The 27,614-nt window shown below is 42.1% G+C and overlaps 9 protein-coding genes across 35 annotated transcripts in view; 6 read left to right on the forward strand and 3 right to left on the reverse strand.

Annotated features, from left to right (window-relative positions):
- The window catches only part of LOC108089430 (protein phosphatase 1 regulatory subunit 12B), a 30,929-nt gene extending 25,333 nt beyond the window's left edge, over window positions 1-5,596 (forward strand). For 13 of the 27 annotated variants that reach the window (XM_017187640.2, XM_017187637.2, XM_017187642.2 and 10 more), the window contains 4 exons: window positions 503-645; window positions 718-808; window positions 1,238-1,324; window positions 2,348-3,866. In XM_017187640.2, coding sequence (XP_017043129.1) covers window positions 503-645; window positions 718-808; window positions 1,238-1,324; window positions 2,348-2,464 — 438 coding nt within the window. In that variant the 3' untranslated portion in view covers window positions 2,465-3,866. Of the gene's footprint in view, window positions 1-502; window positions 646-717; window positions 809-1,237; window positions 1,325-2,347; window positions 3,867-4,344 lie in introns of those variants that run through there. The other 14 variants (XM_017187645.2, XM_017187646.2, XM_017187656.2 and 11 more) reach the window with 3 other exon arrangements.
- A 484-nt stretch (window positions 5,597-6,080) lies between these two features.
- Window positions 6,081-7,238, forward strand: LOC108089329. Its single transcript, XM_017187507.2, has 3 exons — window positions 6,081-6,266; window positions 6,325-6,632; window positions 6,688-7,238. The coding sequence occupies exons 1-3, from the start codon at window positions 6,134-6,136 to the stop codon at window positions 7,000-7,002; spliced, it is 756 nt and encodes a 251-aa protein (XP_017042996.1). The 5' UTR covers window positions 6,081-6,133; the 3' UTR covers window positions 7,003-7,238.
- Window positions 7,239-7,839: 601 nt separating this feature from the next.
- On the forward strand, window positions 7,840-9,229 carry LOC108089490 (A-agglutinin anchorage subunit). Its single transcript, XM_017187769.2, has 3 exons — window positions 7,840-8,009; window positions 8,199-8,521; window positions 8,585-9,229. The coding sequence occupies exons 1-3, from the start codon at window positions 7,877-7,879 to the stop codon at window positions 9,227-9,229; spliced, it is 1,101 nt and encodes a 366-aa protein (XP_017043258.1). The 5' UTR covers window positions 7,840-7,876.
- A 763-nt stretch (window positions 9,230-9,992) lies between these two features.
- Window positions 9,993-11,702, reverse strand: LOC108089491 (threonine aspartase 1). The gene is made up of 3 exons (XM_017187772.2): window positions 11,468-11,702; window positions 10,399-11,384; window positions 9,993-10,311 (listed from the first exon to the last, which is right to left on the reverse strand). Exons 1-3 carry the CDS (start codon window positions 11,493-11,495, stop codon window positions 10,228-10,230), a joined length of 1,098 nt encoding a protein of 365 aa, XP_017043261.1. The 5' UTR covers window positions 11,496-11,702; the 3' UTR covers window positions 9,993-10,227.
- Window positions 11,703-11,827: 125 nt separating this feature from the next.
- LOC108089488 (H(+)/Cl(-) exchange transporter 5) lies at window positions 11,828-17,282 on the forward strand. The gene is made up of 10 exons (XM_017187767.2): window positions 11,828-12,284; window positions 12,813-13,155; window positions 13,880-14,046; window positions 14,105-14,308; window positions 14,365-14,997; window positions 15,053-15,270; window positions 15,335-15,895; window positions 15,956-16,119; window positions 16,174-16,387; window positions 16,443-17,282. The coding sequence occupies exons 1-10, from the start codon at window positions 12,198-12,200 to the stop codon at window positions 16,531-16,533; spliced, it is 2,682 nt and encodes an 893-aa protein (XP_017043256.1). The 5' UTR covers window positions 11,828-12,197; the 3' UTR covers window positions 16,534-17,282.
- LOC108089489 lies at window positions 17,265-18,914 on the reverse strand. The gene is given in 5 exon segments (XM_017187768.2): window positions 17,265-17,364; window positions 17,425-17,618; window positions 17,681-17,957; window positions 18,083-18,626; window positions 18,629-18,914. Coding segments are annotated over 5 exon segments (1,353 nt in total). The 5' UTR covers window positions 18,906-18,914; the 3' UTR covers window positions 17,265-17,303.
- A 599-nt stretch (window positions 18,915-19,513) lies between these two features.
- On the forward strand, window positions 19,514-21,950 carry LOC108089640 (ATP synthase subunit beta, mitochondrial). Its single transcript, XM_017188006.1, has 3 exons — window positions 19,514-19,630; window positions 19,689-20,092; window positions 20,314-21,950. Exons 1-3 carry the CDS (start codon window positions 19,600-19,602, stop codon window positions 21,799-21,801), a joined length of 1,923 nt encoding a protein of 640 aa, XP_017043495.1. The 5' UTR covers window positions 19,514-19,599; the 3' UTR covers window positions 21,802-21,950.
- A 157-nt stretch (window positions 21,951-22,107) lies between these two features.
- LOC108089560 (isoleucine--tRNA ligase, mitochondrial) lies at window positions 22,108-25,304 on the forward strand. Its single transcript, XM_017187904.2, has 6 exons — window positions 22,108-22,295; window positions 22,353-22,629; window positions 22,685-22,889; window positions 22,942-24,141; window positions 24,196-24,532; window positions 24,586-25,304. Exons 1-6 carry the CDS (start codon window positions 22,131-22,133, stop codon window positions 25,237-25,239), a joined length of 2,838 nt encoding a protein of 945 aa, XP_017043393.1. The 5' UTR covers window positions 22,108-22,130; the 3' UTR covers window positions 25,240-25,304.
- LOC108089561 (integrator complex subunit 9) lies at window positions 25,243-27,443 on the reverse strand. Its single transcript, XM_017187905.1, has 3 exons — window positions 27,362-27,443; window positions 26,143-27,300; window positions 25,243-26,084 (listed from the first exon to the last, which is right to left on the reverse strand). Exons 1-3 carry the CDS (start codon window positions 27,368-27,370, stop codon window positions 25,287-25,289), a joined length of 1,965 nt encoding a protein of 654 aa, XP_017043394.1. The 5' UTR covers window positions 27,371-27,443; the 3' UTR covers window positions 25,243-25,286.
- Between the last annotated feature and the right edge of the window lie 171 nt (window positions 27,444-27,614).

Raw genomic sequence — 27,614 nt, forward strand, 5'->3', positions numbered from 1 at the left:
TTAACTATGTTGTTGTTGTTGGTATACAAATAAGCTCAATTATGGTTTAATAATGGTTTATTAATTTATCTGAAAATATTTTAAACCTCACCATAAAATTAGATATTATGTGCAAACTTTGAATACCTTCACAAGTTATGTAGTTCAGTTTTGTTTATTGACTTAAATGCAGAAACATATACAAGCAAATAATTTTTCTTGTACCAAAGAACTAAGTTCTATAAAGTAAAGAACTACATTTTTTTAAAGCTTACAGTTTAATAATATGAGGTTAATATGAACGTATAGTATAAGGATTATCTAATTTCGTAAACTTCAAAAAGACATTTAGTTGAAAATAGTTATGAAGGTTTGCACAAGTATTAATTTTAATACGGATTGCGGCTAAAACTTTCAGGTTTATAAATCATTATAAATCGCATTGTAGATGCAACTTTTTTTTTTTAATTTTTTTTTTTTTTGTATATACTTAATGTTTTTTTTTATTTTTTGTTTCCTATAGAGCGGCAGTGAGCGGACATCTCGCTCCCGCCTGGGCAGCACCACGAGTACGGCGACCACGAGCGAGTCGAAGAGCTCCAGCAGCAACGACAAGGCGGAGAATGGCGACGGCATTGATTACAAGGCGCTCTGGGAAGCGGCCAAGTGAGTATACTCACCTCAGGATCAAAGGATCCCAAACTATATCCATTATATATAACATTTAATCGCATTTAGATTGGAGAACGATAAGCTGAAGCAGATGCTCAAGCAGAAGGACGACGAAGCCGTCCAGACTCGTGCAACGCTTGAGAGATTCGCCAATGCAGTAAGTACACAGACACGCCCCTAACATGCCACGCCCACATCAGCCCACTATAAAAAAAAAGCCAAAACAAATATAAACAAATAAACCCAAACTGCCAGCAGTAACAACCAACAACAAAACAACACGCAACACCATAAACTTAGTTAAAGGATGCCACTAAAAAATCAAATATATATCTTAATCACACATAAACCCACCTCGCTGCCTCTTTTTCCCCCTCATGTGAAGCTTATTGCTCGCGCTCTCTTTCGCTCTTTTTACACCCCGCTCTCGTATATATATCTTTTTCGATCTGTTGAACAACAAATACAAAAAAAAACCCCGAAAAACAACACGAAAAAACTGAACAAGAAACAACCAAGACCCAAAAATCAAAAACCGAAAAACCGAAAAAAAAAAACCACATCTTGTTTCATTTCACATTCGCAGACAACGAAAAATTCACTATCTGAACTTGAGAAACGCGAAAGAAGAGCTATGGAACGCAAGCTTTCCGAGTTGGAAGAAGAGCTCAAGGTAATTACAAAAGTGTCCCCAATTTGCTAACCAAATAAGCGTTTTAAAAGTTGCCGCCGCTGTTGCTGTTTTTGTGTTCTGAGAACAGGACTCCCAAAATTGATTGCTATTTTTGGTTAAAAAAAACCCCCTTATGATTTGTCCCAGCGTCTCAAAAACCTTTCCCCTTGGAAAACCTTTGTTGCATGTCTGAAATTTTGATTTATTAACCCCGTTTTGATTAATTCGAATTGAGCTGTTCTGTTCTTATAACCCAAAATCAAAAATAAAGACCCTTCGCACTGAGTTTCTCTCACCCTTTGTATATTTTAATCGAACTTTTATTATTGCCCAATTCCTTTTGGCCAGATGCGCTTTATAGAACACCTAGTGGACTAGCAGTCTTCTCTGTGTGTGAATGCCATGGCACTTGATTTGATTTGAAATTAAAATTGATTTGCCAAGACCTGTGTATAGTATACTTTTTTGTGCCATTTCCCCACCGCTGTACAGTGAAGCGTTCGCTTTGATTTCCGTTGCCTAATTATTTTTGATCCACCTCCTTCGCCTCGTGATCATTTGTTTTCAATCAGTTTGTTTCATATCACACAACAGCAACAACAGACATCAGACATGTTCTCATCTTCAGACCATTATGTTTCTCTGTCATCATCTCAACTCAAATCATCTCATCATCACTCGCTCAATCTCTCGCTCTGTCATTCGCCACCTTTTATGATTTTTGGTCATTGTCCCCATGCGTTTTTATACGTTACACGTTTATCGTTATACGTCAACCAATCGCACTCACCTAATTGTTAAAAAAAATAAATAAAAAACCAAAGCGCTCTCATTCAAAACGCTCACTCAAATTTGATTTTCTTTTCTCTCTCTCTCTTCCCACGCGCCTCATCGATCGAACAAACAATCGAACTGTCGAAATAATCGATAATCGGCAATCGCTCAAAATAAAAACATGCGTTTTTCCACTTATTTTTCTTGCGTCGCCGCTGTTGTCCTTATTTTTTTTTTGTGTGATTTTAGCTATTGCAGAAGCTAAAGACTGAGAACGACCGTCTGCGAGCCGAGAATCGGGCCCTCACGCGGGTCGTCTCCAAGCTGACCACCTCGGCTCAGAGTCAGCTGGCCAAGAGCAAATAGGCGCAGATCAAAAGCATTTAGATTGCCCAGCACCAGCCCACATACGCCCAAAATTCTCACACACACACACCCCTTGCTGCTCACAAGCACAATATCTTTATATTAGAACTGGAAAACATCGATGTTTTTCTAGTTTCTGTTTCTACAATACTTAACACACTTCGATGTTGTTAAAAAAAATATTATATTTGATATATTAAGCATAACCGAGTACACAATAACTAAATGTATCGTAGCTAAATTAAGAGCTCATTGGCTTTGGACTGGTCACCGGTAATATAATATAAACCTTAATCTTTACGATAATCTCCTTGGGAGTTAATATACACTACATAAAAATCAAACCCTTTGATAAAACAGCAAACTTAAAAAGTAGTTAATTTTTAAATAGTAAAATATTTATCTCTCGGCTTCAACTATTTTGGTAATCTAAAATACGCATTAGGGAGAAATGTTTGCGAATTTATAATGTAACGAATATCAAACTACTATATCATGTATGGGAACTACAGACCACTGTACTGTTTATAAGTACTTATAAATCAAAAGTAAATCAAAGTAAAGCTCATCGGAACCAACGAGATTAATCATCAAGTCCCCACCACCAGAAAAAGAAAGTAACAGCAGCATCAGCAAATAGCAATCCAAGGATCTGGGAATTATAACTATAACTTATCGAGATTATCGATAAGTCAAGAGTATCGATCATCATGGGAGAGCGAAGTGGTCTAGTTTTGGTGATGCTGGAAGCTTAACGGTAAATGCCCCACCACTGAAAAAAAAATTGAGCCATTCTAAGAACCTGCGCCCCACTATTATGAGCTGGCTGTTGTTTTGTTGTTATACACATACCACATAATAAAGAATATAATAAAATATATTTTAGCTATAACTGTAACATGGAGTGTTTCAAAATGGTGTTTGATTTTTCTAATGGTTGGAATTAGGCTAATATTAAATTATTTTCTTCGTTAAATGTATTTCAAAGATTATGAATAATAGTATATAGCACTTTCTGGCGCCTTAAAGGGTAAATTATTTATTTATTGAATAGGTTAAAAAATTATGGAAACGCTATAATAAAATGCTTCAATAAAAATCTATTCTAAATTTAAATTAGAAAAACTATATAAATAAAATTTGACCAAAGAAAACCTTTTTTTGAAACACTCTGAATGTACATATAAACAATACTTACTTAATACTCTACTATTTAATAATGTCTATTAAACTATACTATGGATTTATACCTCTTGTTGTTAATATTGTTACCAGTTTTATCTGAGATTTTGTTTATCCTTTTGTGTGTTTCCGACCACAACACCATCGACCGATCTTGAGTTATATATGCATATATATAAAATAAACAAAACTTTGCTCATTGTCGTTCTTATTCAACTTATTGCTGTTTATTGTTTTGAAGACGCTATTATGGGTGGGTGTATGTCAGCAGCGGAACACTTACATCGGGCACACCCAAGTTCATGAGATCCATTAGACATTATATGACCGATCGTCTATATAGTTCGCTTATCACAGCACACGACACGCGTCATAAAGAAAACACGAATCAGATTTCGCAGAGATACAATGTTTCTAGGGTAGTTTGTGGTTAATTGCATGATATGTGGTTTTATTCTCGAGATTAGGGCGTCCAGATGAGTTCCATTTTTTAGGTAATTACTAATCGTTTGTTGTTGTTTCTGTTGTTGTTGCTGCTGTGGCTGCGGCTACCGCATTACCCCGAAAATATATTAACGAAGCATGCCCCACGCACTCCTAACCCCCCGAACTTGTGCTTCCCCTGCCATAATCGTATATTAATCTTGTTATCTATATTATTATTAACTAATTGTATCCAATTTCATCCGTTTGAACAGCAACTCGATGCCTACAAGTCGGATAATCATCGCCTGAAGGAGGAGAACGCCGCGTTGATTAGAGTAATTAGTAAATTAAGTAAATGAAATTATGTTTTACTTTCAGTGTATGTATGTCTGAGAACCTATATCATCGAGAAGCAACAATTTTACTTTATTTACCAGCTGTAAAAATGCTGAAAAAAAAAACAGAGAAGAGAGTGTTAAAGTGAAAGGCGATGTAAGCGAAAGCGGGATATTCGCGTTGAAATTTCTAAATTTGTTTATTATTTGTGTTAGGCCCTTAAGAATTAGGTGAAACCATGTTTCAAATATCGTTGAGAATTGTTTCGTTCGTTTTTATATAAACAAAAATCTTATGTATTTGGTCAAATTTTATATACGAAATAGAGCAAATTATAAATAAACTTAAACACAAATCAAGCTTAACTATATTTACATAAACATACGCAAAAAAGGATCGAAGAGAAATGAAAAACAAAAACCTTTACATACAAACTGAGAACATATTCATCAAATGAGCCCTAGTTACATTACAGATTAGTTTAACTACATACGTATATAAATATATATATATTTTTTCATATATAAATTATATATACACATTACATAATATATATATATATATTTAAAGCAACAGAATCATAAGTTCAACATTTCAATGTGTAATATCATCAAGGATCCAGACCGCCAGTTGGGCAAGTCCGGAGATGTATGGAAACCAGCCCACGCGTCAACTTACTAAGTGTAATCGTTATCATCCAATTATAATTGTGTTTAGTGCTGCAGATATATATGCATAGGCATCGGTGAGGTCGTCGTTTAAAGCTATAGTACTATATAGTACCCCTTTAACTGAGGAGTCTTCGTTTGCAAAAAACAAAGAAACTCCGTGGCGCTATCCTGTAGATCAGAGTGGTTTTCACTGCAGATGCACTATTATTTCTATTTTTTGAGTACCTTAATTTAAGCAGACTTTTAGTTTTCTCCTTCACTTCGAAACGTATTATATACATTTACATCGTACTATATATTTACTTTCGCTTATAACGAAACAAATGATCATACGCATATTTCTGTTATTTATTAAATTCGCTTAAGAGATTTTGTGTTACTCGTAAATGGAAAACGATAATCAAGCATAAACAAAACATAAAAAAACTTGAATTGTGTAATATGTAAAATTGTGTGAGAAAATATTTAAGAAAATTTGATTCAAATACGAAACTTAATAAATGTGATCGCAAGCAAATTTTGTGTGTTGTTCTTTGAACTTGGCAAGGATAAATGGGCTTTTGGCTTTCTCGGAAACTATTATTTTTGTCTAGATAACAGTCAATTAATTTGACTTTCGTATCTTTCATTCAAGGTTCTCCAAAGTTTATTTCTTTATTGACAGCTTTTAAAATAGATGTTTATTCAACTGATGATAAGATTTATACGACAATGAAGATGAGCAATTCATGTGGAATGTGCAGGTGTCCCTTATTTTTTGGCAATTATTTGTTTAATAATTATTAGACAACGCTGCAAGATTTTTAAAAATATCTTATGGTTGTTTTTATGAAAGAAAAACATTTTTTCTATGTCTTTTGATTTTTTTTTGAGCAATCATACCTTACAAAAAGCTTCAATAATACTTACTTAATTGATGTAATTAGCCATAAAAGGGTTGTTAAAAGTTTATTTTCTGAGCTTGCCAGCTATATAAGAGTGCAGTTGCATTGCTTCAAGTCTTTAATTGCCTTGCAATTCTGCGAAAGTATCATCCTTATTATTTCCCATTAAAATGCAGAACATTTTAATAATTTTAATTATAGTTTCTTGTGGCTTAGTTGTTGTTGAGCCGCTGAATTGCCAGGAATGTTTATCAGACAATGATGTCTACTGTGTCGATCAGACTTCTTACAAATATTGTATGAGTAAGTGCTTAAAATATTTTCATAATTTTTCGATTTAATAATAAAAGCTTCCATTCAGACAACAATCCCTTTGGCAATGTGGTTAGTTGTCCCACAGGAACAGTTTGCACCAATGCGAATGCAATTTGTGTAGAAAGTTCTGATTTATCTGATACAGTAGAGGATGTGTGTGGAAATTCCGCAGATGGTGGTTGTGCAACGTGTACGGAAATGTACACATGTGTTAGCAAAAATCAGTTCGTGAGATGTTCTGGCTCAACTTTAATCGACTCCTATGTATTTGATTGTGATTCCGATGAGATTTGCAATTTAAAAGCCTTTAAAGACTATGGCAACATCTGTGTGCCATCGTGCGTTGTTGATTTTGTAGGTAACCTTAGGTATTTAACCGGAATTAAATTAATTTTTAATTTATTGATAGCTGGATATTAAAGCCAGTTGCAGCAACAGTGAATACACGACTACAACAACCGCTGCTCCGGCAACTACTACTCCCAGCGTTGAAGATGAAAAGAGTGCCTGCAGTGAGGCAGCAACGGATAATAGTATTCCAGCGACCACCAAGTACTTCTTCACAATATACAAATCGGATAAAACCTGCCACACTTATTTGTACTGCCAAAGGAATGCAGACACCGAATGGAAAACCGTGTTTTTCTCGTGTCCTTCAACCGAACCTTATTACGATTCTGCTAAAAACACGTGTGTGGCCACCAAGCCTACTGGTTGCACCTAAAGAAAATTCTAAGTTACTGCAAAATATGCAAGTTTGATTGTGAGAAAATTGGAGAAATATACATATGTATCTCTTCAATTAAATGCAGCAACAAAAAAAATGTTATCAGGCTTGTTTGTAAACTGATTGCTTTTAAAATAATTGCTTCAAAATAAGAATAAATATTTTGTGTACATATACATATATTTGAATATTTACAAGAAATAAATCTTGGTATCTATTACTAAAAAAAAGAACCCATAAAAGTTTTAATAACTGTGTTATTGCATTCACAATTAATTTTGGAAAAGGAATACTTTTAAATATTATACTCGATATAGTAGCCCGATACGCCCTGCATAAGCAAGATAGCTTTAAAACTAATAGATTAGTTTACATAGAAACAGAGAGACGGACAGGCGGACTTCTAGTTCGAATCAGATCGTGATGCTGATCAAGAATATATATAATTTATGGAATCTGAGATGTCTCCTTCACTGCGTTGCAAACTTCCGACTAAAATTTAATACCCTCTGAAAGATATAATAAAAAAAATGATCTTACCTTCAATTGTTTATAAACTGTAGTTCTAGGTAAAAAGTTAATAAAATAAGCAAAAACATGTTGCTGTCATTTGCTGATAGGCATTACTCGCATTACTCGCACATCAAAGACCTTCAATATTGCTTTATGATGGTATACTTTTGGCAGGCACAGACGACACCAAACAATATTATCAAGCATGAGGATCCATAAACATTTGAAGGCTGAAGCCATCTATGATTTTTGCCAAGTAAAGCTCGTCCGCTATATAAGACGGCCGATTATTTTTCGTGATCATATCCAGTTTACAGTTCAGTTTGAGCAGCAGTGCCGCGAAGAGTTTCGAAGGAAAATGCAGAGGATCATCGCACTTTTGGCCATTTTGGCACTTGGACTATCTTATGTGGAGGCCCAGAGCTGTCAGGTGTGCCAGACGGATAATGCTGTTTACTGCATTAACCAGACTTCGTATCAGAATTGCATGAGTAAGTCCTGAAAAGGAGTCTTTGATCCTTGGAAAGTAAAGATTCTTGATTTTACTTGAGAGCGATCACTCACAACCAAAGAAGTAAAAGAAAAGAAATAAAAAAAATTATGTTACTTTTATTATTTTTCAAACAAAAATTTTTAAAAATGCTTTGATACTTATGGGTAAATTATTTTTAATTTTTTAGAAAATGCTCCATTTGGAGATGTGATCAACTGTCCTACGGATCAGGTTTGCTCGAATTCCGACGAGGTTTGTGTGGATAGCTCTGAATTGTCCTCAACGGTCTTGGATGTATGTGGAACCTCTACCGAAAACGGCGCTGAATGCGAAGTGTGTTCGACAGACGCAAAATACGCTTGTGTCAGCCAGACGCAGTTTGCCCGTTGCTCCTCCAGCGGAACCCTACTGACCACCACCGTCTACAGTTGCGCTGCCAATGAGATTTGTGCTGTGGAAGCCTACACCGATTATCAAACCGTTTGTGTGCCTTCCTGTGCCGCTGAATTTGTAAGTCTTTTTGGGTTTCTATCAATCAATCATTGTATTGATACATTTTTTATTGCCTTTCAGATGAGTTTGAATTATACGTGCAGCAATAGTGTCTATGTGGCCACCACAACGACAGCTGCTCCGGCAACAACGCCAAGTGCCACGCAAAAGCAGCAACTTTGCGCAGATAACGAGCCAACTACCAGTCCCTCATACTTCTTTACCAGGAACACCGACGACTCCACGTGCGGCAGCTACCTGTACTGCCAGAAGTCAGGAACCAGCTGGGTGGCCCTCTACATGACCTGTGCATCCAAAACGCCCTACTACGATTCCACCACTAGCATGTGTGTGAACACCAAGCCCACCAGTTGCTCGGTAACGACCACCTCAACTTCCACGACTACCACTACAACAACGTCTTCTACTAGTGAGGATTCTACAACGACTGTTTCTGGTAGTACTGATACGGAGGCATCTTCAGCAGATGACTCCACTACAACCGCATCTACTTCTGTTTCTTCATCGGAAGATACTACCGCTTCTGATGCATCCACTACTGTTTCTTCTTCAAGTGAAGATTCTACCACTACTGTTTCCTCTTCAACTGAAGACTCTTCCACTACTGAATCTTCTACTATTGCATCTTCAACGGAAGAGTCTACTACTACAATAGCTGACGCCACCACAACTGTTTCCCCGTCAAGTGATGCTACCACGGAATAAATTTCCAATCGAAACAAAAATGAATTCCTGAATGTCTGCAAAGTAAAAATAATTGTTAGATTTGTATACAATCTTTAGTAAGCATTTAATAAATCAAAAATAATATTAAATTAAATATACATAGAGTTATTTCTGTTTATACGTTATTCGGATCTTAAAGTATTCTATATATGACTAAAGTCAAGGACACCAACTGAGGCAGTATAAATCATCAGCTAATGGAACTCGCTTACTGAGGGCTGCACTCTATGTAGTTTCAAAAAGCCTCGAGATGTTTAGCAATTTATATGCCATGAAATACCATAGGATTATTAGCCGAAACCCCATAAACGGAGAAATGAATACGTATGAATGTTTTTGTTTAAAACAGATCGCGTCATATGTGTATGCATGTAAGTATGTACAAATCGTTTTACGCTAAAAGTAAAAGCATTTCCACAATAATATTCATGTTGAGGACAACAACGCGATACTAGAGACCTTGATATTGTGTGTGCATGCCGTGGCTGCTGCTTAGCTGAAATTAATGGGTCGAGTTCTGTACATTGATGGCCGTAAACACTTGGACATAAACACACAGATGCGCACACAAGTCAGCACGTCTAAATATACAAACGGATACAAACATATGCCCACTCGAATATGATATTCCGAACCGACTCGCATGCCGCCGGCTGATTTATCTAGCGCACCCGGTTCGCCGAGAGGGGAACAATATTCGAAATCCTATTTCGTTGCTACTAGTACTGCACACACTACAATCTACGAGAATTTACAATAAAAATTTTCGCTTAATTATATTAATATTTCGCCGAGAGAAAGCAGCATATACATAATTCTGCCCCGGCACCTTCGGCGCTTTCATTTCGTCTGCCATATGCCATTGGCAGCGATTGTCGCGGCAATTAAACATTAAATCAAATGAATTGCAGATGCAGAGCAGCTGGGCCAGGAGCAGCGGGACGATGTGGCTGGGGGCTAGTTGGCCAGCCCCGCGTTTAAATGCGCAAATGGAAATTGTGGCCATTGACGACGCACGATCGGCCCGGGACGCTGTACGTGGGCAGCGGCGAATGCACAAACTGCAAAACATAAACACACCGAATTAGATATAGGTATAGAAACGAAATCCAAATCTAAAACGGAAAATGATGGATGGGCGTACGAACCTTTGGCACCCTCTGATTGGTTGCCATGTAGCCGACACAAAACGACTGCGTCGTGTGGCTCCACATCACCTCGCCGCTGCTCTGCCCCGGATAATAGAGCAGTGTCAGGGCGCCGGCGTAGAGATCCTGCTGCCGTGGCAACAATGGTGAGTCGAGGAACTTCTGCTTAAACGTACGATGCAGACTGGTCACAGCACAGTCGCTGATAAAGGCCCCGTGGCAGATCTCCCTGGCCAGCAGCGTTTTCATCAGGTACTCTCCGTTGCCGGTTGTGCAGGTGGCGATGGCTAGTTCGTCTGTATCCGTGGCCCAACAGCCGGCTCCATAGGTCGCCGCCTGGCCCACTCTGCCGGGCACTTTGAGGAGTATTCCGCCGGAGCTACAGCCGGCCGCTGTGTTGCCCGCCCCATCAACACACACTGCACCCACGGTGTCCAGGGCGGCGGCCAGTTCCACTTCGTTTCCTGGTTCTGGCACGGGTTCCGGTTCTTCGGAGGCCGACTTGCTCAGTCTGCTGTTCACCACCAGATCGTACTTGCTCTTGTAATGATTAAACTGGAACTTGGCCTTTGGTGAGATAAGGACGGCCGGATCCACCATAGAGAGGCCCACCTCGTCGGCGTATCTTTCGGCTCCAGAGCCGGCGAGGATCATTGGCGGTATGCGCTCCAGTAGTTGTGGACTGGACTGGGCATCGCAGATGCGTCGTGCCAATTGGATGGGATTCTTCACCCGACTGACGTTTGTGCAGGCACCAAAATTCAGCGTGGAGCCATTCATTATAGCCGCATCGCACTGCACAGATCCGTCCAAGCAGAGATTGGAGCCGTAGCCGGCGTTTGTGTAGCCGCAGTTTTCCAGTCGTTCAATAGCCGCCTCGCAGGCATCCATCGCCGATCCCCCATTCCGTAGGATGTCCGTGGCTCGCTGGCACGCCTCCTTAATCACCCGTTGGTACTTGGTTTCGTCGATGCAATTCCCAGCCCCTGAAAACGGATGGCGGTCATCAATCATCTGTCTGCCGTCTGCCCGGCGGATCGGAACGGAACCGCCTTGGCTAAATACGAACCTGTGTGCACCGCCACGAAGCCGGCCATGACGATAGTTTATTCTCGCAGCTTGTTGTTGGCCAACTGCAATCCGTTTGGCGTACGGCGTAAACAAAATAAGCAGTGTGACCGCGCCGGGTCCGTCAAAATATAACATAGGGCTGAACGACACTTGAAATAACAAACCAAAATTACACAAGGAATAAAATTCTTTTTGTACAAAAAAAAACTTTGTGAAAATCAAGGGTTTCTAACTTTTCAATAGAAAAAATCAAATCAAAATTTGTTTTGAATTTGTTTTCTTTAAAAATCGATTTCCAACGTTTTGTTATCGAATACAAAATCGATTATGTATCGTTACCTGTTAATTCCGTATTTGTATGCCTTGCACGCTTTGGTCATACTGAATTTGTGATTTTTGCAAATAAAATATTTCGCACACAAAGTAAGCACTTAACCAACGTTATGTGTACTATATAATCCAACAAATACCTGTTCGAGTCATCTCAATGCCGACGAGATCGAGTTTATATCCGCGGGTCGAGTGAAATGGAAAGAAAGTGATTCGCCCCACGAACAACTGTTTGTGTATTTGTATTTGTACTTAGTGACGTACGCTCGCTGCGCTGCAACTGCGCTGCTGCTGCTCTGCTACGGCTCTGCCGCTGCTCTGCTCTACTGCAACGCAAAAGAGCAAAACGAAATTTTGGATAGCTATATAAAATTGTTCACGTAGTGTTGGAGTGAACTATGGAAAAGTTTCCGCTGAAGGGCAGCAGAGAGGCTGCCGCAGAAGGCAACAGCTACATAACGGCCTACCAAACGGTGATGAAAAAGGTACGCACCGTACGTGATAAACCCATGGGGATTTCCACCTATCTGTATTACCTACGCAGCACAATGAATGTCGGTTAAAGAACCAGAAATACAGGTTAATTTTTTAACAAATAAGTGAGGAAAGGCCTGTTTCGGTACACCTCCAGGTGTTTTGGATACAGCTTAAATATACTTTTTTTAAATTTTTTAATAAAGTTGTAATTTTGTAGTTTCAAAGTTTTTTTTTCTTTATTTCAATGTCTTTCTCCTTATTCTTTTGGTTAGAATTCAACTATAAAACACAAGATAAACGCTTTTGCGACACCCCTGATTACAGAAGTACTCTATGAACTATTCGGCATAAGGGGGCGGAAATGCTTCTAAATGTAGCTCTCAGTACAGAAAATTTGTATGCCGGGTGCGCTCTGTGCAAGATCTTAATCTTATCAAAGTCAACGCGTAAACAAAGCGCTTGCCAACCTACATATATCTATCTCCAAATCTCGAAACCGTATCTCACACTTTCTCGTTATTTTCCGCATTTTTCAGTCGAACGGCCACACAAACGGAGCGGGCGGCGACGGCGACATCGACGGATCTTTTCGCGATCACCCGCTGGCGCAGCACACCAAGCTGACCACCTCGTTGACGGCACCGGGTACCGACGACGAGGACATGATCGACATCACACCGCGCTCCAGTCCGGGCGACGTGATCGGCGGCGGAGGCGGAAGCAGCAGCGGTTATCATCGGGAAACCGCCACAGAATCGGACACAGAGAGAGATTTTGGACACTCGGGCATCGGAGGCAATCATCACAATCAGCGGACAATGCACCAGCATCACCACCAGCATGTGCCAACTCACAGTGCCTTCGGCGATCCCATGGACGGTGAGTTCAGAAGAGAGATCCATTGCGTAAAGCATCCACTGACACTGTCTGTGGTGTTAATCAAGATCATGATCATATGAGTAAGGCGACGTCACCTCCACCTCGTCGTCGCCGGTTCCCTGTTTTCGTGGTAGCGTGGCACAGCTGTACTCGCTCTCTGGGCAATTCAATTAAATACGAACGATCATTAGCATACAGACATGTGAATAATTGTCGCGACAGTTGGTGGATTCAAGTTTAATTCATGATATGTGATAGATACACACCAACACAAGCCAACAGTTTGCACACGTGATAGTAATTTAGAAAAATAATCACTGACTTGTCCAAACAACCAGCTGGCATTTCTATTAAGGCTTATTGATTAGAATGAAATTGAATTTCATTGTACTTGTTGGGTAAACACAAATACTTTCAATCACAAAAAAAATGATGATGTTAGCGCCAGCTTAAACGATAGAAATACAATCTTTATTGGGATTCGAAGTGGAAAGAATAAAGTAATCAAAATAAATTAGCAAAAATGCCATAAAAATTGACTAAAATCTCTGAATCTTCACGTATATACATTGCTTTAAGTTATAGCTCTTTCCCTGTGGACTTTGACATCAATACCATTTAAATTAAAATAATCAAGTTTAATGCCACTCAATCTAGACAATATGAACCAAAGCTTACAGTGTCAGAACGAAAATGTTTATTTGTTTCATGTTTTTTGCTTTAGGAGCACTATCCTTCTATGGTTCCTCGGATGTACAAGATGATATTCCTGGCATTGGACAGTACGAAGATTTCCACACCATCGACTGGCAGCGGGACATTGCCCGGGACCGAATGCGGCATCGCTATATAGTTAAGAAGAGGCAGGACTCCTTATGGGACCTCATTAAGGTAGAAAATCATCTCTTTTCTAAAGTATCACCTTACTCAGTTTATTTTCTTCTTTTAGGGTTCGATTGATGCCGGATCTGGTTGGCTTTGTGTCTTGCTCGTCGGCATCGCCGCGGGTTGTGTGGCGGGCATGGTGGACATTGGAGCCAGTTGGATGTCGGATTTGAAGCATGGCATTTGTCCACCCGCCTTTTGGTTTAATCGAGAACAATGCTGTTATCCGGCCAAGCAGTCGGTGTTCGAAGAAGGCAACTGCTCGACGGTAAGTGTAAGCAAAAGCTTTTGGAGAAATACCTTTTAAACAGCTTTCTATTTTAGTGGAAAACCTGGCCGGAAATCTTTGGCCTGGACCGCAATGGCACCGGACCATATATCGTTGCTTACATTTGGTATGTGTTGTGGGCTTTGTTGTTCGCTTCGCTTAGCGCCTCGCTGGTGCGAATGTTTGCGCCATATGCCTGCGGATCGGGTATTCCGGAGATAAAAACCATCTTGTCGGGTTTCATCATTCGCGGCTACCTGGGCAAATGGACGTTGCTGATCAAATCGGTTGGCCTGATGCTGTCCGTCTCCGCTGGCCTCACTTTGGGCAAGGAAGGACCCATGGTCCATATTGCCAGCTGTATTGGCAACATTTTCTCGCACCTGTTCCCCAAATACGGTCGGAACGAAGCCAAGAAGCGTGAGATTCTTTCGGCAGCTGCAGCGGCGGGTGTCTCCGTGGCTTTCGGAGCCCCGATCGGTGGCGTTCTCTTCTCGCTGGAGGAAGTGTCCTACTATTTCCCGCTAAAAACGTTGTGGCGCTCCTTCTTTTGTGCTCTGATTGCCGCATTCGTCCTGCGATCTTTGACTCCGTTTGGCAACGAGCATTCCGTGCTCTTCTTCGTGGAGTACAATAAGCCCTGGATATTCTTTGAACTCATTCCTTTTGTGTTTCTGGGAATTATGGGGGTAAGTTCAATGTTGTCTTAAGTAAAGTGCTTTATTCATTTTATTTTACTTACAGGGTGTAATTGGAACTTTCTTCATCAAAGCCAATTTGTGGTGGTGCCGCTACAGGAAGTTCAGCAAGCTGGGTCAGTACCCCGTCATGGAGGTGCTGTTCGTCACCCTGGTCACTGGCATTATTTGCTACCCAAATCCCTTTACCCGTATGAACATGAACGAGTTGATTTTCCTTTTGGTCAGCAAGTGCTCTCCCGGCGATGTGACCAATCCCTTGTGGTAAGTCACTTATATTGAGAATTGCTATTGTTACACAAAACTTAATGGTTTACTTTTGTTTTAGTGAATACAAGCGTATGAACATCACGATGGGCAATTCTATTATCGAAGTCACGGAACCTGGTCCCGGCGTCTACAGCTCCATTTGGCTGCTGATGCTGACTTTCATACTCAAACTGGCCCTGACCATCTTTACATTTGGCATGAAAGTGCCGGCTGGTCTGTTTATTCCGTCCCTGTTGCTGGGAGCTATCATGGGTCGCATCGTGGGCATTGGCGTGGAACAGTTTGCCTACAGCTACCCGAACATCTGGTTTTTCACCGGTGAATGTGCGGACAGCAATCTCATTACACCCGGATTGTACGCGGTGGTTGGAGCAGCAGCCGTTTTGGGAGGTGTCACTCGCATGACCGTCTCCCTGGTGGTGATCATGTTCGAACTGACGGGCGGAGTACGGTATATTGTGCCACTGATGGCAGCTGCCATGGCCTCCAAGTGGGTCGGCGATGCTCTGGGCAGGCAAGGCATATACGATGCGCACATTGCGCTAAATGGTTATCCGTTCCTAGACAGCAAGGAGGAGTTTGCGCACACCACTCTGGCAGCGGATGTGATGCAGCCAAAGTGAGTATACAAAAGTGGCTAACCTTTTGAACAAATTAACTAAATTAAACTCCCGCTCAGGCGCAATGAAACTTTGAATGTCATCACCCAAGACTCCATGACGGTGGACGACGTGGAGAACCTACTAAAAGAAACCGAACACAATGGCTATCCGGTGGTGGTATCCCGGGAAAATCAATATTTGGTTGGATTTGTGCTGCGCAGGGATCTTAACTTGGCTATAGGTAAGTCATACAACTCTTAGATATGTTTGCATACTTAAATGATGTAATTTTCAGGCAATGCCAAGCGTTTGATCGAGGGCATCAGCAGCAGCTCCATAGTATTATTTACCTCGACCCAGCCTATTCAAAACCTGGGACCCCAGCCGCTTAAACTGAAAAAGATCCTGGACATGGCGCCGATCACAGTCACGGATCAAACGCCAATGGAAACGGTAGTGGACATGTTCCGCAAGCTGGGACTGCGACAAACCTTGGTAACACACAACGGGTGAGTTTTATTTAATCACAACCCGTTGACATGTATTAAAATCCATCCATTGCAGTCGCCTACTCGGCGTAATTACCAAGAAGGATGTGCTGCGACATGTTAAGCAGATGGATAATGAAGACCCAAATACGGTGCTCTTCAACTGAATTTAACAGCCAATCAGAAGCTGGGCGAGCGCTGCTTCTAGTTATTATTATGTGAACTATCGCAAACAACAATATTTGATATGTGCAAAATGCTGATTGCAATTTAAGCTTAAGTGAAAAGTTGAACGTGTGGATACAGAGTGGACTGAAGTTGATTTGAGTGGAATCGCGTGATTAGGACAGTTAGGATCGGACGTTCCAACGTGAGAGATTTAGCAAAATTGTGTGCAGTTCTATTATATATTTATATATCGCATATATCTCGTTAATGTTAATTGTATAATTTATTTTACGCTAGGCAAATGGTTATAAAGAATGTGTATTCATTTTTTGCCATTTTGTAATTATGTCATTGTAACACTTTTTCTACACACTACATATTATTTTTATATGTCCACCCTGAGTCTGATGAAGAGTGTACACTGTGGAATGTTTAATAGTTGATATAGAGAAATTTTTATTTTATGAATCGTATGAAGAAGGCGCCGTTTTACCGAGATCCCCAAAAACAAGTCCTTTTTTTATGCAACATTTTCTAAATGGCTTTAAGTTTTTTGCATTTCGTTCAAAATTATACACAAAGAAATTCTTGTTTATACAATATATAGTCTATATTTACATGTGGTATTTGTTAGAGATCTGAGAAATTTTAAAATAAACTCGTGTAAATAGCAAACCTAAGAGAAGATGAAACCGTACATATTAAAATAAGCAGTCATGCAAATACAAGCGATTATTTCAAAAACTGAGAAATCAAATGTTCTTTTTTTCTAAAACTCTACGTAGAAAATCTGGAACTCATCTCCGTAGAGACCTGTAATTAACCAGCGACTGCAAGGGAAACGATTGTAAAATCTGTTTTGTTTTTATTTCTGTGTGCACTTGGCTTACCCATTGTCGCTACTTCGGATGAGGCTTCCCTTGCCACGCAGTCCTCCCTTGACATGGGCGTGAGCTCCATCACTCACTCTATAATATTCCAGAGCTCCATCGGCGGCTGGACAGTAGATGATATTCCCGTCCCGGCTGCAGGCGACAACGTTTTTGAATGGCAATGGAATCTGCACTATCAACTGGGCCAAATCCTGCTTAGCACCGTAAAAACTGATATTAAATGATAAATTGGTTTGTTAGTTGATGTAATTACCTCATCTACAAGTCGCATATCATGATAGAAAGCCTGACCACTGAGATCGCAGCTTAGAACGAACTGGTTGCCTCCCATCTTTGTTCGGAGTAGCGTGGAGACCATGAAGCGGTGTCTTCGGAGGGCCAGCAGTTGGACCTGCTTATTGGTCGCCGCCTGGCGACCGGTGCTCCAGCATCGGTAGACGCCACCATCGTTAGTGCCTAGCACGAAGTCATCTATTCCTAGGGCAACCAAAGCCGTGGGTTCGGAGGTAACCGTTGCAGGAAGGGAGTACCTAATGGAAATTTAATTTTTTAATAAATATTTCATTAAGCTTCTATTTATCAGGATTATTATTTAATAATTGTTATAATTGTTATTTAACAACTACAAGTATTTTTTTGGCCTATCGTTACTCACTCCCAATCCAGAGTCATCTGTCTGCTCAAATCCCACTGACGAACGCTGCCATTTGGGTAGCAGGCCAACAGGAACTGTTCCCTTGGCCAGTCCAGAGCCACAGCTGCTCCCTGGGTCGAGGAAACACTGAATAGCTGTTTGATTTCCACACTGGCATCTCCACCTCTCGCCTGCTCATAGAGCCAGATGAAGAGCTCACCATCCATGGTGGAACCGGCGAACATGTTCTTGTTGAACGGATTCGTGCAGAGACTTCTTAGGCAGGATTTCAAGGGCAGGCTTTTGGCTTCAGTGTAAATCACCAGGTTGCCATTGGACATCCTTTGGGGAACAAAGAGCTTCAGCTGCTGATCCACATGCTCGCACCAGTCATCGTGGGGAGCCACCGTGGTGGCCACCAGAACGGGAGCATTGTTGGTGTGCACACACAGCCAAATGGCGAGTCCTTGAGAGTTATCCGCCCCGCCCATCGACAGCTTCTGGTACGTGAACACCTGGAGCTCCTCCTCCAAGCGGCACTGGCTCATCGTTAGATCCTCCATCAGGGAGTGGGATTCATCAGCTCCCGCTCCACCATCGGACATATTTGGCGCAACCACTTGGCCAGAGCCCTCTCATCGTATTCCACATCCTTGCTGTTGGCCACCCTTTGCTCCGTTTGTGTGGCCACATGCAGCTTCTCCTGCGTTCCCGTGGCGGCATCTTTGCTGGGTGGAGGTGGATCGGTGCCCGTGCAGTTGTCCACCAGAGCGTACTGCTTTTCCAGAGGTTGGGTTGCCGGAAATTCTACCACGGGTGAGCTATAATGCGATAATACGTCCATTTTCCAGGAGCTTGTGAACACTAATGTTTTGGGTTTAGGGTTTGGTAGTCAGTAACCTTGGCAACCTTTAAAATGCAACCCTTGGAAAGGTATTATAGGGATCTAGCTGGAGACCGGATATGGATATATCGGAGAAACCGATTATGGATAAAGAGGATGCTGGTTTAAAGAATTTTAACATCAATAGATTTTTAAACAATTTGATTAAATTTATAACAGAGATACATATTAGAAAAAATATAACGATATCTTTTCGTAAAGTAAAAAGTATAGTATAAAGTATAATTTTTTTCTAAAATCTACACATTTTAGTAAAAACTTAAAAAAAATATATACTTTTTAAAAATCAACAAAATGTTCAGTTAAATCATAATTAATTAAAGTAATATAGTGCAAAATGAATTTTTGATTTGAATACCATTGATTTGAAAACAATTTAGGAACTGAAAAGTTTAACTGATCGATTTAACTGATTGATTGATTAGAACACAAATTTGAATATTGAAATTCCATTATCGTTCTATAAAAAAAAGTGTTAAAAAACAAATAGCAAAATCCCTGAAGCCAATTTAAGCGATGAACTTTAGTATGCGTTGCTGTCATCTGTCAATAGGAGCAGTCATTACAAGCCAAATTAATTTGCTGCGAAGACGTTTACGAGCGGAAGAAAAAAAAGGAAGAATATTAAATAAAAATGTTGGGGCAATGGGTAAAAGTGGCCACAGGTAACAGTAAACCTATTGTATTAGCTTAGTATTCTCTAAAAAAGAAAAACCACGATAGCATGCGCCAGGATTGGTTTGAAAATTGGTCAAGCAAATGGGGCTCCAGGTGGAAGCCATTTTGGTAATCTTGGCCAGTTTTCCCTCCGCACTCGATCCCTTCACTCCTCCATGTCGCTTTGGGAAGATAAGGATAAAGATAAGGACAAGGATAAGGATAAGTCAGGTGATGAGTGCGATATCGAGCCTGAGGACCCTTGCAAGGAAGCTGAGTTGGTCAAGAAGAAGGATGAATGCAAGGATGATAAGCCTGCCGGAGGTAAAGCCTTGGAGATGAGCGGTCGCAAGGGTGTCATCCATGCCGTCATCGGTCCTGTCATTGATGTGTACTTCGAGGAGGAGGTTCCCGAGGTGCTCAATGCCCTCAAGGTGATGGATGCTCCTATTGAGAACCTGGTGCTTGAGGTAAGGTTTTTGAATGATTTTATAAATTTTATAAAGGAAAACATTTTTATTGAAAGTTGATTTAAGATAATAAAAATTTTCTTTTTAAATCTAAGATGTTATTTAAACATTTATTAAACTAAAAAATCTATTTTTAAATACATTATATTTAAATTTTAAATATTGAAAATAAATCTCTCTATATTCAGTTGTCTTAACCCAAATATCATTTCCCTGAATAGGTTTTCCATCACCTGGGCAACAACATCGTCCGCTGCGTGGCCATGGATTCCACAGAGGGACTTCGCCGTGGTCAGCAGGTGGTCGATACGGGCTACCCGATCCGTGTGGCTGTGGGTAGGTCTGTCCTGGGCCGCATCCTCAACGTGGTGGGCGATCCCATCGACGATCGCGGCGAGATCAAGTCGGACTTCTACTCCTTTATCCACAACGAAGCCCCGGAGTTGACCGATTTGAGTGTGAAGCCAGAGATCCTCGTCACTGGCATCAAGGTGATTGATTTGCTGGCCCCGTATGTCAAGGGTGGCAAGATCGGTCTGTTCGGAGGAGCCGGCGTGGGCAAGACGGTGCTCATCATGGAGCTGATCAACAACATTGCCAAATCCCATGGCGGTTACTCCGTGTTTGTGGGTGCAGGGGAGCGCACCCGTGAGGGCAATGATCTCTACCATGAGATGATCGAGTCGAAGGTTATCTCCCTCGAGGATGATTCCTCGAAGGTGGTGCTGGTCTTTGGCCAGATGAACGAGCCACCAGGTGCCCGTTCCCGTGTGGTCCTTACGGGACTAACCATCGCCGAGTATTTCCGCGATGTTGATGGACAGGATGTGCTGCTCTTCATTGACAACATTTTCCGTTTCACCCAGGCGGGATCGGAGGTGTCGGCTCTCCTCGGACGCATTCCCTCCGCGGTGGGCTACCAGCCAACTCTGGGCACCGACATGGGCACCATGCAGGAGCGGATCACCAGCACCCGCAACGGTTCCATCACCTCCGTTCAGGCTGTCTACGTGCCCGCCGATGATCTCAGTGATCCTGCTCCTGCGGCCACCTTTTCGCATTTGGATGCTACAACCGTACTTTCTCGTCCCATCGCTGAATTGGGTATTTATCCGGCTGTAGATCCCTTGGACTCGTCGTCCCGCATCCTTGATCCCGACGTTGTTGGCGAGGAGCACTACAATGTGGCTCGAGCGGTGCAGAAGACCCTGCAGGCCTACAAATCGCTGCAGGACATCATCGCCATCCTGGGAATGGATGAACTCTCCGAGGAGGATAAGTTGACGGTGGCCAGGGCCCGCAAGATGCAGCGCTTCCTCTCGCAACCGTTCCAAGTGGCTGAGATCTTCACCGGTCACCCGGGCAAGTTGGTGCCGGTGGAGAAGTGTGTGGAGGGCTTTAAGCGCCTGCTGAATGGGGAATACGATGACATCCCGGAGATCGCCTTCTACATGGTTGGCGATGCCGAGGAGGTCCTGGCCAAGGCCAACCAACTGGCGGCCACTATGTCTGGAGAAACTGCACCACCGGCGAAGGAGGGCGCGGCCAAGGAGGGGGAGGCCAAGAAGGACGAAAAGGACAAAAAAGAGGCAAAGCCAGAAGAAGCCAAGAAGGATGAGCCTACCAAGGGGGAGGGCAAGAAGGAGGAACCCAAGAAGAAGGATGAGAAGGCTAAGAATGATAAGCCAAAAGATCCTGAGAAGAAATAAGCATTTTTTTATAAATTACAAGCAAAAATCGGAAATAATTGTAATCATTTTATTTTAGATTTTGTTTCCTTTTTTATTAACGATGTTACGTTTGTAATTTTCAAATCCATTCCATAAATTACTATAAACAATTCCTATTTTAAAAACTATCACTTTGGGTTTTTCGTTTTTATTCAAACTTTTATTGAATTTTTGAATTTACTATCCACATAACAGTGCAGTGAAAGCAGTGTAAGCAGTGCTGTCTAAGCAGTGTTACGTTCCACAGTAACATATGTTTTTCTTTTTGCCGGCTGTTACGTTGTATCTTCCTCTTACTCAACAGCAAAATGCTTAGGGTCTTCAATTTTCGTGTTGGAATTCGCTTATATTCTATAAAAGCAGCTAAAAATGATGCAAAAAAATATACAGACACCATTAACCTGCCAAAGACCAAGTTTCCCAACCGCCTGTCAACAGTGAAACGTGAAGAACAAGAACGTCAAATTTTGGAGGCAAGTTCTTGGATATATGAAGTAACTAAGTCCTTAATTAATATTTGTATTTTGCAGAACAAGATTGCCGCTTCTTATGAGTATCAGGAACACCAGTTAGCAGATGGGAAACATCCCACATTTGTGCTTCACGATGGACCGCCCTACGCAAATGGACAACTACATATGGGCCATGCCGTGAACAAGATTCTGAAAGACATCACCTTGCGACAGCGAGTGGCTCATGGTCAGCAGGTTAACTATATTCCCGGCTGGGATTGCCATGGCCTGCCCATTGAACTAAAGGCAACTAGCACAGCACCGGGTCAAAATGCTCTGGAAATCCGAAAGAAATGTGAGAGTTTTTTATGTAAGCAAAACAAATTCTAAGCCTTATTATGGTCCTACAGCTCGCTCCTATGCGTTGGAGGCCATCAAATCCCAAAAGGAGGAATTCAGTAGCTGGGGCATATTAGCCGACTGGAAAAAGGATAATATCTACATGACTTTCCAGCCAGAGTTCATTGTCAATCAATTGCAAATGTTTCACAATCTTTACGAGAAAGGACTAGTTTATCGTGATTTAAAGCCCGTTTACTGGTCACCTTCTTCCAGGTGAGTTGCACAGTTTCTAAAAAGGTAATGCACTAATGTTATATTCCAATAGAACAGCCTTGGCGGAAGCAGAGCTGGAATATGACCCCAATCACATAAGTCCTTCGGTATATGTGCGGTTTGCTCTAAATCCAAATGGCTTAGATATAGAAGCCGAAAATAAGAAATTATATGCCCTCGTATGGACCACAACTCCGTGGACGTTGCCAAGTAATCAAGCCATTTGCTACAATGCCTCTCTGGAATACGTTTTAGTCAGGTTGTCGGATCACAACCCGGATGAGCTGTATCTCGTGGCATCGGCTCTTTTGGCAGACTTTGAAGCCAATACGCAGTTTAAATGTGAAATTGTCCAGCATTTAAGTGGAGCCTCCTTGAGCCATCTCAGCTACAAACATCCAATAGACAAAGACCAATCTAATTTACCCTTCTTCGACGCCAGTCATGTCCAGGATAGCAAGGGTACGGGATTGGTACATACTGCTCCTGCCCATGGACCAGAAGATTTTTTGGTTAGTTTGGCCAAAAAAATTCCAGTGAAATGTTTGGTAAATGAAGAGGGAATTTACACTAAGGAGGCTCCAGATTTCCTAAGCGGAAAGTCGGTGCTGGGACAAGGAAATGCTTTAGTCCTAGAGCACATAACAAATGATGTAGTGCACTCCTCCGAACTGGAACATTCCTATCCCATAGATTGGCGCACCAAGCAACCTGTGATAATTCGTGCAAGCGAGCAGTGGTTTATAAATACTGAGAAGCTGAAGTCTGCTGCTGCAGATGCCTTGGAGCAAGTGGAAATCTATCCCCGAAACAATGCCGAGGCCAGCAAAAAGTCCCTGCTTACGCAGCTCCAAAAGAGACCGTATTGGTGCATCTCAAGACAAAGGGCATGGGGCGTTCCCATACCCGTTCTCTATTGTCGGCAGACTGGAAAAGTGGTACTTAATTCCGCGTTGATCGAGCACCTTTGCGAGATATTGTGTCAAGAAGGATCCATTGACTTCTGGTGGGCCAAGTCAGTAGAGGAACTTGTACCCGGTCATGTACTTAGTGAACTCGGCTATGAAGCCAAAGATCTTGTGAAGGGTAGTGACATTTTGGATATATGGTTCGATTCTGGCAGCACTTGGTCTGCTGTGCTGAAAAAGGATAAAATAGCCGATTTGTATTTGGAGGGTTATGACCAATTCACTGGCTGGTTTCAATCATCCCTGCTAATGAGCATTGCAGCTCGAGAATGTGCTCCTTACAAGTAAGTAAAGAGTTAATGATTGGAGGAAAACCAATTAATTTAAATCTCCTAAAGGGCCCTCTTTGTACATGGATTTACAGTGGACGAGAAGGGCTATAAGATGTCCAAATCATTGGGAAATGTCATCTCACCTAAGCAGATAACCAAAAAGTATGGAACAGATGCTCTTCGTTGGTGGGTTGCCTCACATGGAACGCAGCACATGTCGATTACGGTCAGCGATAAGTTGCTGCAACAGGCGGCTGAAAGTCTTAGTAAGGTCCGAGGTACTCTAAGGTATCTAAAAGGTGTTATTGGAGAGAAACAAACGAATCAGGAGGAGTTAACAATTTCCGATAAAAGCTATTTAAACCGCTATTTGCTTAGCCAGTTGGTTGAGTTCGAAACTGAGGTATGAGCCTAATCAACTGATCTTATTGTACTAGTAACTTATTTTCTTTTTAGGTAGAGAAGCTGTACAAAGCCTACGAGTACAACCGTGTGGTGGCCTGCACTCAAAACTTCCTTGCCAACCAAGTGTCTGCGATCTATGTGCATTTAATTAAGGATCGCCTGTATTGCGGCGATGATCAGGAGTTGCTTGCAATTCGCCAGACGCTTACCCACTGCTACCAACAGCTTTGCAAAAGTTTATGGCCCATTGTTCCCTTTCTGGTGGAGGAAAGCTGGAGTTATTACGATGCCACGGGCGGGGCTTTCCATGAGCAAAGTATCCGAGCTAATCCCAAATGGCAGGACACAAGAGCCACAAAGGTGGTTAACACAGCGCTCGATGTGAAACGACTTATTAACCAGCAAGCTGGCGATGTGAACTCTTGGCATTTGGCTGTGACTATCAAGGGAAAACAAGGAAGCCAACTTGATCTACTCCAAGATCTCCACCCCACTCTGGAGAAAACTTTAAAAGATTCGGAGCTGTGCGAGCTTTTGCAAGTGGGTTCTGTAACCCTTATCCGGTCCGATAATTCCGACTTGGAAATATCCCTAAAAACTCTCCAAACTCCGCTGTGCCCTCGCTGTCGTCGCTACAGTCTAGAGGAGAAAGACGAGCAGGAGACCTGTCAACGTTGCTCTGCGGTAATGAATGTTAAAAGCTAAGCGTTAAGTGTTTTCGGTTTTTAGGTGTAAATAATAAATTTATGTTTTCAAAAACTCTGTAAGCACTTCATGATGGTGTCCCGTAACTTAAGTCGAGTTGTTGGCTTTCCGCCACAGATAATGTGCGTTTCGTTATCCTCGAACTTGATGACCGTGTCCTCGTTGACAAGGTTCAGTGTCAGAGCGCCACCAGTTCGGTCCAACTTGATGTTGGAGAAGCCATCCTGCGTCAGCCGCTTCATCAAGGCTTCCACATCGATACTACCGTACTCGTATTTAACGTTCTTAAGCACATCCTCCTTGGTCGGTGCACTGGTATTCGAGCTAGTCTCTTCTTTGATGGTGTCCGCACATGGTTGGATGCAGTGCACCTTGTCCTTCACCTGCAGCACGCCCGTCAGTGTGGAGAAAGTCACTCCGGCAGCAACCTCACGGGGTGATATCTTTTGTGCCAACTCCGACGTGATATAAATGCGGTCTAGTTTCCGCTTCAACGGCAAGCGAATAATCTCGCCGCACTTAAACGTTATTATCTTTTTGTCGGGCTGTTCTATGAACAAATTCGGTGCCGATGGATGTGGTTTTGTGTATGCCTCTGGAATGACCAGCACATTTGGCTTTAACTCCTTGATCAGCTTGTTGGCCTGCTGATAATTCAGGGAAGTGTCGATGGGACAGTAGAAAGCCTTCATGGCCAACGGTTGAAACGGCGCTAATACTTGCAAATACGGGAAGTCCGGCTCGGTGAATATGATGGAGTTATTGGGATTATTGCCCCACATCTCGATGAAGTGCACAGCATCGCCGAAACGCAGGCTTGGATGACCACAAAAGACCACGCAGGGCTGTAATGAAGTTATAATTACTAAATAGTTTAAAGATTTCTTCAAGGTAGAGGCCTACCTGCCGGAAGTCCTTACTGAAGCCCTCAGAGAACACATGATTGTAATGCTTCAACTTGTTGTTGCGGAGGTAAAAGGCATGGGGAAAAGGGTCGTCCGGAAGATACACTTTATTCTGTTTGGCCGAACTTAGCCACTCGGCCAGGATGTTGGAATAGGCCAAGGAGCTATCTGCCACAGGCGAAATAAAGAACATGGGTACATTGTTGAGGCCGGCATTCTCCAGGTTCTGCGTGAGACATTCGAACAAGTCATAGACCACCCCAGAAGGATAACAAGGAATCAAAGCGGAACCATTGTTCCGGATTGTTAATGCCACATTCATGCACAGCTCGCCCAGCTTGGTGTCTGGATTAACTGTCGGAGCTTGTGTCAATCCAGTCATGATCAACACATCGGCGTGCTTTAGTGCCGACTGGTTAATGGGCCTCGGATGCGTGGTCAACGTGGAAGATCCACTTACGTAGCAGATCTTCTCGTGCGCCGTGCTCAACACCCAGTTACTGGAACCCAAACAGTAGCCAGAACTCACGGGAGTTGCGATAAAGGCACCAAGGATGTCCAGCTTTTCGTCATAGCCCATGATGGTCACCTTGGAGAGACTGCCCTGGACATCTTTGAGACTGAAGATGGTGCGCCACTTCTTGGCACGAAAGGCTTCGCTCAAGGGACTCGGCAGCAGGTGGAGCTTTTCCTTCCAAAGACGAGCGGTGCATGCCTTGGGTGACACCTCAATGTAATCCACTAACTCCTCCAAGAAAAACCGTCCGATCTGCAACGTTGGTTCCGTGGCATAGACTTTGCCCTTGAACCCGGTGTTCTCCGTAATGTACGGCAGCGCAAGCATATTTAGATAATTCGAGATAAGTATCACATCCACCTCGCTAAAGTCCAGCATTTTGTCCATGGGCAGATTAAACTCCGGCGTGGAGTCCACAAACACACGACCACAACAATCCTTCAGTTCGCCATCCATCTGGGGATCGTGATCCCGACTGGGCACAAAGTTGGGCAGGTTTGACCATTTCAAGGACTGGACAAAGGGCAGCGGGAGGAAGTTCAGCACCGTTTGCTCCGTCAATCCACAGTCGAGCATTATCCGCAGACCCTTGAAGGTAATGATGTAACATGGCTTGGCCAAGTCCCCGCTAAGACAGTACTGTAAAGTAGAGAGTCACATCCGCTGATAAGATTGTTTGTTTATTGGCAAGATGACTTACCAAACGCATATTTAGAAACCGCTAGTCGCAATGACAGCGCTTCCGATTAAACGCTGAAGATTTGTTTATGTTTTTGACCAGGCATGGAGACTGCTAAGAAAAAAATAGTTCACTTTTGAACCAGAACCAGTTTTTTTTTTTGTTATTTATTAAACAGAACTTTATACATTTTTTTTACAAGAAAGTAAGAACTTTAAATATACCTGTTGAACAGAATTTAAAACAAAGGTTATTTACTTCATAACTTATAAGT

This window comes from Drosophila ficusphila, unplaced genomic scaffold, assembly GCF_018152265.1.
Source record: "Drosophila ficusphila isolate 14025-0441.05 unplaced genomic scaffold, ASM1815226v1 contig_286, whole genome shotgun sequence".
NCBI lineage: Eukaryota > Metazoa > Arthropoda > Insecta > Diptera > Drosophilidae > Drosophila > Drosophila ficusphila.